General features: G+C 36.3%; 1 protein-coding gene across 1 annotated transcript; it reads right to left on the bottom strand.

Annotated features, from left to right (window-relative positions):
• Positions 1–243: 243 nt before the first annotated feature.
• Positions 244–9,347, bottom strand: LOC5567446 (gelsolin). Its single transcript, XM_001657383.2, has 3 exons — positions 9,174–9,347; positions 1,351–1,584; positions 244–1,291 (listed from the first exon to the last, which is right to left on the bottom strand). The coding sequence occupies exons 2-3, from the start codon at positions 1,576–1,578 to the stop codon at positions 350–352; spliced, it is 1,170 nt and encodes a 389-aa protein (XP_001657433.2). The 5' UTR covers positions 1,579–1,584; positions 9,174–9,347; the 3' UTR covers positions 244–349.
• Positions 9,348–9,835: the final 488 nt, after the last annotated feature.

Raw genomic sequence — 9,835 nt, 5'->3', positions numbered from 1 at the left:
CGATTTTCCAGCCATTTTCTAAAAACCATTTATTTTGATAACCTTCAAAACTCAACCGTTCTAAACATTGTTACTTATTTGTGTGAAACCTAATTATTTTCGTGTTTTTTTTTGTTATAACAACATCGTACAATATTAGTCAAACGATGTACAGAAAAGCGATGGTGATTTCATTGATAAATGAAAATAGTATGGCTTGCACAAGGTGACCACTTTGTAAAATGAACAGTCCTACACAAAGAGAAAAACTCATTAGAGAATCTTGCTTTATTTACAGCATTTGAGTCGTAATATTTTTATATTATTTTTAACTAAGGTCAACGCCCATCACGTTTAAAAAAAACGTTCCTCAAACAAGTCTGGATCCGGTGGATCCAGCATCGCGCCAGGTCTGGAAGAAGTGTTTGAACGGTGCCGTTTCGGCATTCTGCACAATCCGTTCCACTGGGGTCCAAGCGGGGTACTTCTTGTTCTTAATGAACTCCTGTGCCTTCACCAGAGATTGGGTCTTCTCCTGTTGGGTGGCACTCTTTCCAATCCAGACGTACAATCCGGAGCCGGTGTCCAGGATGAAAGCATCATCGGGCTTCAGCATCTCCTGCTTCAGTGATTTCTGAGTAATCGGCTCAACGGCCAGTTTTCCAGCTTTGGAGTCGGTAACCTTATAGAGTTCCACTCGAGCGGCATCGGACTTCTCGAACGCCGCATCTTCCTTGGCCGTTGATTGATCTGGGACGGTTGATGGCGATCCCGAACCAAGCGACTTGAAGAAGTTCTCCTGATCTGTGAGCGTGGAGAATTCGTCAACGATGTGAACCGTGGCACGTCCATTGTGATCCCTATCGCGGATATCGTTTGCCACGTTGATGGCCTTCAGTTTCTCAACGCGATTGGCTTTTGGTCCAACCCAGACAAAAACATCGCGATCGGAGTCAAGGATAAAGCAGTCTCCCTTGTTCATGGCAGATACGGCCAGTTCAACCTGTCGCAGACGGATATTTTTGGCTCCCTTGACGTGGAAGAGACGTTTCGGATGCGCTGCATTGGTTTGTACGTGCTTGAATCCGGATGCTACTCCACCTTCCAGATATCGGATGCCGCCCTTGAAATAGCTTAGGAAAAGATCCGATTCGGAACCTTCCACTTCGCGGTGCTGAACTGGACCTCCTCCCAGCAGATCGTCCAACTGTACGGTTAAGATGGCAGCGGATCCCGCTTCATCTTGGGTGGTTTTCAGGCCCAGCCAAAAGTGCACGTCATAGGACTTCTTCTTGTTTTTGTCTTCGTTAGTCTGGAACAAAAGCGAAGATTATGACATTGGAAAGGATCTTCGATCAGAGGTCTACTCACGTTTAGAACAAGGTACGAATCTCCCGTGTAGAACTTTCCATACTCGGCCTTCGGAACGGCAACGGGTTGGAAGTTCTCGATGCGCCAAATTTCGATGCCCTTGGTTTTGCCAGCATTGCTGAAAGCTGGGATGTTAAGCTTTCGACCAGGGGTGCTGGGAACGTTAGCCGTCAGGGCCACACCAATGATGGTGGCCAACACCGTCAAGTGTAGGATACGGGGTTGCATGGTTTGCTGCAGATGGAAATATATGAATAACTAATTATTATGGGTTGTGATAATCAGAAATCATGAAAGAAGATAAACAATTATTCAGGTTTGCTTCCATTCCATTCCATTCGAGTAAGTAAAGAAACAGATTTAGGTTAGTTGCATTGACGGATATCTCATTAGTTATGATCACAAAAGTTGAATTACTAAAACTGACAGAACTCATCCTTCATGACAGGGTCATGTTATCTTCTCGAATTGATTCAGGAGATCTTCGAAGGACACTTTCATGAGGCTTTTAAGATGTTCCAGTGATTTCTCTTGATATTGAAACACAAATCCTCCAAATTGAAACACAAATTCACCAGATTTTTTTTCTAAGAAGTTACCTAGAAATCATTTTATTGTTTTTTTTTTCAAATATTAGATCAAAAACTCTACATTGGTATCTTTGAACATTATTCAAAAGAAGCCTACAGAAAACACAACAAGTATTTCTTCTGAAATTTATCCATACATTTAACAAATTTAAAGCATACAATAGAAATCACTCAAAAGAACCCGAATTATCCTGGCATGCCTTACCCAGTTTTTTTCAAACATTACCCTCAATGTGTTCTCAAGTATTCTTCAAAAAATTCTTTCAAAATATGATCAAGAATTCCGCAGATACAGATTCTTTTTGGAGTTCTCTGAAAACTTCCCAATGGTTCTTTCCGGAATATTCAATCAAATTCTTCCAGAAATTTCTGTAAGGGGATCACCTATAGTTTTGTTTCAAAGAAATATCGCTAAGGAATTCATATATATTTTTTTCATATTCCAGGAATTTCTTTCTTCTTTTTCTAGGCTTCTTCTAAAGGTTAATGGTTTTGAGGTGATTATCCAACAAACAATTTTGCTGACTAAGAGTTGAACAAATCACTCTCGAGCATTTATTTTATTTGTGTGAATAATAACTCATCCGGGTAGTTCTTCACTCAGCTGAAGAAATGGTGGTCTTGGGAATTCGAGTTGTGGCTTCGTTCTATAATCATCTTAAAATTTGTTCTAATGAATCATCGAATCCTTTTTAGATTTCTTCTAGAAATTCTTCCTTAAATTTTTTCAACTGTTACTTCTAGGTATCGGACATTTCTTCATAATTTCCATACACCACCTTCCCATACACTCTTGAAGAACGGAATCGCTTCACTGAGTATTGCAACACTTATGTTGAAAATGGCAATAAACAAAAAAGTTTAAGATAGCAGATGGTCTTGAGTGGCTGTTGAACTGATTCTTAACTTTTCGTGAAGTGTTGTTACACTTGAGGTGAAAATGCGTCGAAGTCAAACCTCGAATTTTCAAGAGCACAAATCTAGAGAACAAGACAACCGTTTGTGCTGAAAATTTTATCGATTGGACACTCGCTGGTGGTGACCAACCGATCAAATTTTCAGTGTGGGGGTTGTCTGGTTCTCTAGAGGTTTGATATCGATGCATCTTCTTCTTAATATGGATGTTGCCAGACTCTATGAAGCGATTCCATGGTTCAGACAGGATGGATTTTTATATAATATGCTTGAGGCGATTCCTGTAAGAATGTTCAAAATATTCTTAAAGAAATCGAACTTCGCTGCTTTGATGCTTTTTTTCAACTGCTCCAAGATTAACTGCGATTACCAGCAATCATTGAAAGAATTCCTCAAAGATTTTTTGAGGAAATTTCTTCAAAAAACACTCTACAGATTTTTCCTAAAATTTCTCGAGCAAGTATCAATGAATTGATCCAAAAATTCACGCCACCTCTCTAAAAATATAGATAGAAATTGTTCGAAAATTTCTGGTCTGATGCGCTTCTAACCCGTATAGTCCTAAGCAAAGAATCAATTGTCGCCCAATACGCAGCAACAAAGACATTGTCTTCTCCTATTCTTGTTGCAACAATTTTATTCCGCAACATTAGTTTATCACCACTTAAACAGAATATGACAATGATCGATCGCCACGTGCACGGAGATTTTCTGGGCTTCGCATTGCAATTTTCGAGAACTTTCTCCGAGTTGGTAAACATTGACATAGGTATTATCGAACAGCGTACATAGAACAAATTTGGTTTTGTGTTTTAAATAACTGATAATTCGCGAGTGCCCTGAAAACTTAGCTATAGATTTGATGTATACTAATGGCGTTTTCGGTTTTAAACTTGGGGTCAGAGCTGACCCGAATCGCAATAAACAAACGAAAACGGATCCAGGTTCGAGTCGAACCGAATGTGTCATACCTACAGTTGTGTTCAGAATAATAGTAGTGAAAGCTGATTTTCATACAAAATGCTCAACTTTGGCATGCTGTAACTTCGTTTCCATATGAGCAATCGGCATGAAATTATGACAGTGAACTACAAATATACTCAATTTCATTATCACAAGATTTGAAAATTTTCACACTATCGGCTAAAAAGTTAAGCACCAGGTGAAATTGCTCAAAATAATAGTAGTTTTTCTTTTGTAAATTTTTGTTCAGCAACAATTTTGTAAAAAAATGGCTTGTTTATACATTTATAGCTTGGGTGGAAATGGTTGAAACGATGAATAAAGAAAAATTCAAAAGCTCAAAATACAGCAGATATTCAAATTATAAAAACTACTATTATTTTGAGCGATTTCACCTGGTGCTTAACTTTTTAGCCGGTAGTGTAAAAAATTTCAAATCTTGTGCTAATGAAATTGAGTATATTTGTAGTTCACTGCCAAAATTTCAAGCCGATTGTTCATATGGAAACGAAGTTACAGCATGCCAAAGTTGAGCATTTTGTATGAAAATCGGCTTTCACTACTATTATTCTGAACACAACTGTACATTCGAACTGTCAGCCACACAGTTTCATGAAATTGTGCTTCTCTGAGTGCAAAATCACAAAATAAAGTCTCAATATTAATGCAATAAATATTGCCGAACGCTTTCGTAAACATCTCCTATTATTAAAATTTTGCTTTAATCGTTAATTCTGATAATTATAAAAATGTAAACAATCAATTTTTGACAGTTCAACCCCGCTCAGGTTGGATCGCAAAAAATCGGCAGAGCGAACCTAGTTGTGTTTGGGTCGAACCTAGGGCGGATCCGGGTTCGGCTCGACTCAATAAAAAAACGTTTTGACAGCTGTTAGAGCGGATCCAGGGCGAAACTAGGTTCACCCCAGCAATAAACGAAAACGCCATAAATGATTTCAATTTTTGTAAAATAGTAATCAAACATAATAGTTCACACAAATGCGATTCCATACAATTGGCATAGATGTTTGGATACAAATTTGCCACCTTATAGTGAATTTGAGGCGTCCTGTAGGTGAATTCCGCCGCACATTTTCTTCGAAGAGAAGAAATTTTCTTCCATAATCCACCAGCAAGAAAATTTTCTTTTCTTCGAAGTAAATACGCGCCGGAATTCGCCTACTGGAGACCCAAAAATGGTCAGTTGTAGGATTTATCAAATGCACGAAACATGGTTATCCAATTTAATTGTGTCTCAGACGGTTCACACTGATGCGTTTCTACTTTGATATAGTGGCCATATTATAACCAATTTCGGAAACTATCTGTGACTTAAAATTTGCCTACCTCCAGGGGCATAAAATCTTGGAATTCCTGTATTAATAACTGCATAATTTTCTCCAGTAATTTACCTAGAGAATTTTACAGGATTATTTGTATTAATGTATTAATAACTCCATAATTTTCTCCAGTAATTTACCTAGAGAATTTCACAGGATTATTTCGAGAATTCTTTTTAATAATTCTCTCGAAGCTTTTCCTGGCATTCCTTTTAGAATTACACTATGTTACAATGAAAGCTATAAAGGGACCGTATATGGACAAAATTCTGATTCTTAAATCATAATTTACTAGTCACGGAATTCACAGATTGGTTAGGTTAGTGGCGTACCCAGAAATTTGCTCTGGAAGGCCCCCCCCTCCTTGAAGAAAAAATATATTCTTCAAAACGATGATTCGTGTGGCTAAACCTAATCAAATTTTCAAGCCGTATTTGATTTCCTTGAAATAGGGGCTTGGATGCTAATGTTATTACTAAACCTTAAATGGCTTGAAGACGATGTCATTTTACACATTCTTAGATTCTTAGAAATTTTTTCCAACAACTTGGGTGCTAAACTTTATAACAATTACTTGTTATAAAGTTGTGTCTCAAATTAAATAAACTGTATGAGAACGGTACACCATTTGGCATAATAATATTAAGTTGTACAAGAAGAAGCATACTCGTCATAATAGTCCCAATAAAATTGAAATCAGTTTTTGAAAAGCTACTGCACGCTGCACGTACTTTCAGTGTACAAATTTGATTTCAATTTTAAAGATAGTGCCTTCTGCATTTTTAAGTTAAATCATTTAAAAACACAAGATTTACGTTAAAATATAACATAAGTGTTTTGAACTACAATGAATTATTAGAATGAATGTAAGTTTTCCATGCAACCTATCTTTCGATGATTTATTTTTAAACCAAGTGGTCGACAAGCTATCAACTAGCTTCAGGTCGTATTCAATGTTGCTTAAGAAAATTCTCGAATCTAAATGTGGCTGATTTATTTTTTACTTCAATTTTCATGATATCATCTACAAAAACTTAAAAACGGTGGCGCTCTTTGCGGCTTGGATATCCTCTGGAAACGTTTATCAATATATATGATAAATTCAAAACATTTACCATCTTTTCAAAAATTGATCTGTACTTTCACCTAATATATGTGGACTGTGGAGAACTGTTTTCGAAAAGAAAAATAGTTTTATAATCTCATATTTCAAGTTCATCCGTTTATTTGAAATCATAGTTTTGCAGAAATTTGGAATTTATCTTGAACTAGTCGTCCCGACAAACTTCGTCTTGCCATCAAGTAGGCTCTTGAAAAACGCTTTTAATCGTCCCATATAAAATGACAGTTTCGTTCGCGCTCGTTTTTTTTTTCAATTTTCCCGGTGAATATCCTGGGATTTTTATACACACAAACACGTCGGAACCCTTGACGAACAAAACAGAGAAAGAATCATTCAAATGTGTATACCCGTTCGTAAGCCATTTCGTGACATACAAACAATATTCCATTTTTATTTATATAGATATATTAATTTATCTAAGGATAATACCATAAAGGAATCAAAAAGTAAAAAATAATCCACACGCAAATTAGGAGATCAATGTTTTTATAAAAGTTTTTCAAAAAATAAAACATTCATATAAAATATTTCTATTGCATGGAAATTACAAGTATTACCGCTCGTATGACTGTATGCCTTTTTTCCAATTGTTTATTGGAATTTCATCAAAAATTAATTCAGGAATTTGCGCCAAGAATTCATTTATTGACTCTTTACTGCCTTCTTAAGAAACTCCACCTAGATTTTTTTTTAAGATAACCATAGAAATTACTTTAATTAAAATTAAAATCATTCAAAAAAATTTCAAGAAAACCCTGAATTTCATGAAGTGATTTCTCAATCGATTTCAAATTTCATTCAAGCTATTTTCAAGAATTCGAGCAATAATTCCCCCAGAGACTGATCTCTTAGTGTTTCCTGAGAAATTCAGTTTTTACAAGATTTCAACCGATAATTGTTCTAAAGATAACTTTAGAGATTCCTCATTTGATTTCTTCGTAAGGTCAAGCAAGGGTTATTTTAAAATCATCCCAAAGAGGTTCTCAAAAAATTTGTCCAAGAATTTTGAAAGTAATATACCCAGGAAATTGTCTACGACAATTTTTAAGATATTATTGGAGATACCACAGAAAAATCCAGAAAGTATAGTTAAAATTAATTCTATAGGGATCTTTGATGAAACTTCTTTTCAAATTTCTGATTAACTATTGCAAGGAGGCATTGGAAGTTATTTTTAGATGAATTTAATTATCAAGAAATAATCAATTGAACCCTATTTATAAACTTACGGAATTTTCTTACGGCATTCCTTGAAAACATTGTAGAGCATCCCTGAAGAAACTCGTGTGGAAATGATGCGAATGGTTGCTACAATATTGCTAATATGATACCTCAAATTAAATTTTGAATCTCCATGGATTCATTTTAATCAAAAAATTACTTACGAATTGTTTGGAACAACTGCAAGAGCAATTATGTTGGAGAAACATCTAGATAAGTTTCAGGAGGGGCTTAATGAATAAATCACTGGTCGAATTTATAGCGTTATTCCTCAAATAGTTCTTAATAGATATCCAGGCATAATTCCTGACATGAATTTGAAGCAATTCTCGCAATAAACTGTAAATGAATTCACAAAGGTATTCACATGAAAATGGTAGGAAACATGACTAAAAAAATCGAACTCCTTAAGGAACCCTTAAAAACGAATTTCTCCAAAAACTGTATTGCTGTAGGAATCTTTGGAAGATCTACTAGTGTAACAACTGAAAAAATCGGTGGAAAATTAGCATTGGTTGAATAATTTCTCAAGAAAATCCCGTACTAGCATTTTATAAGCGTTGGTGATCTTCTTTTTTAAAGCAACTATGGCGCCTGTCACGCCAGTAAGAAGACCAATGTGGGGAAGGGGGTGGAATTGGTTATGACTTAAACTGGCTTTAATAAATTCTGTTGAAATTCAATGAAACCAAAAAAACACAACTGTTAGATATAACGATTTAAAATATTTTTTGCACAACTTGATTCATATGTTTGGAATGCATCCAATATTTTGAGAGGGCTTATGGCCGCCAATATGTCCAGAAGCGTCCCCGTTATATGCTACCTTCTTCTGGTAACAGGTCTGCCTCTGATATTGATTTCTTATTTGAACAATTGCATCAAACGATTGATGCAATATTCAAATCCGGAAAATCGGTTGAAGTAGAACGCTGTCGTAATAGTCTTTTGAGGTTGAAAATTTTCTAGAGTATACTCTTTGCATATCTCTCGATCATCGATATACGAAAGCAAAAATGATTAATTAGCAAAGAAAGCTCTCAGTCAATTTACTGTGGAATTGTGCACTGTACATAAGAACACTAAGCTAAGAAGCAGGTTCTGATCCAGTATAGATGTAAAACCAGAGAGAGTTATGAGAAGATTTCACTTGTCGTCATTGAGATGTTGTTGTTCTGGGTTTATTTCACATCTTGTTTTGAATTCACGTCAATCACTACCGTGCCTCACATTTCAATCCATATAATTTCCAAGAAATCTATCTGATGTAAAACTTCGTCTTTGAACATTATCGTTGTTTATACTGGCAGTTTTTAAACGAATACACAATCGAACATCAGCGCGTGACATCAGAGGTCAGTCAAGCGATAATGCTGTCTTCGAACGGTTTCAAGGCTTCCAGGTATTCTCCTTCCTAGTTTGTACGGTTTTGCGGACTGACCGTCATCTGCATCGCTTCACACATTCATTTCAACTTTGCACATATTACTTTCAACCTGAATATCACTTTCAAAATCACACCCGAACCTTTCAACTCAAACATGAACCCAGGTAGACATCCATGTCAGGTTTGAAATCTATCTTCACGCTTCGCCCAAATCTACTTCACACTTTGAAAATTGAACCCGGCTCAAATTCTAACTGGTTTCCTAAGAATACACCGCAACTCACCGTTATAGCGCGTGGCGTTCAATCTTAAGTTTTGTCGAACCGCTTCGATCGGTTGCCTCGTTCGGACTGATACTAGACGAAGACAATTTATAGCAATTGGGTTCTCTCTCGTCGAGGCGGTAACGACGCGTATTGGTTGTTTTGAAGCAATACCCAGACGGAACGATCGCGGATCACTTGCTCACTCAAACGATCCGGCTAGGAAGGAATAATAAACGTTGAATAAAAAATAATAGGGTAAGTTGGGGCAAAAGTTTATTTTTGAGATTTCTGGCTTAATTCAGAGCAAATGTAAGGAATGTAACGGTGGTTCAAACGCTATTCACTTCTACTCCAACAAAAATATATTAATCGAAAATTTGTAAATGTCATGGCAATTTGTTGTTTATTTTTAATGTGAAAATTGTAATTTTCGTATATAGTTATTTTCGACCGTTGTAGTTTTTCTTGGAATGTTGACTACTTCTTTAAGGTCGAACTTTTACCCCACCTTACCCTATGTGTTAATTTTTGCTACTGTTACAGTACGACCAGTTCTATGACGTTCTAGTCATCAGTACAGCTCGCGTTTCGTATTGAGTTCTGTCTTGGACGTATTCACCTGTACGGTGCATGAGATGTCGGTAGTGACCGATTACTCAACCATATTCCAGCCGGCAGCA

This window comes from Aedes aegypti, chromosome 3 (assembly GCF_002204515.2).
Source record: "Aedes aegypti strain LVP_AGWG chromosome 3, AaegL5.0 Primary Assembly, whole genome shotgun sequence".
Classification (NCBI taxonomy): Eukaryota; Metazoa; Arthropoda; class Insecta; order Diptera; family Culicidae; genus Aedes; species Aedes aegypti.
The sequence above is the reverse complement of the archived record's forward strand: the minus strand, read 5'-3'. Positions and strand labels throughout refer to the sequence as shown.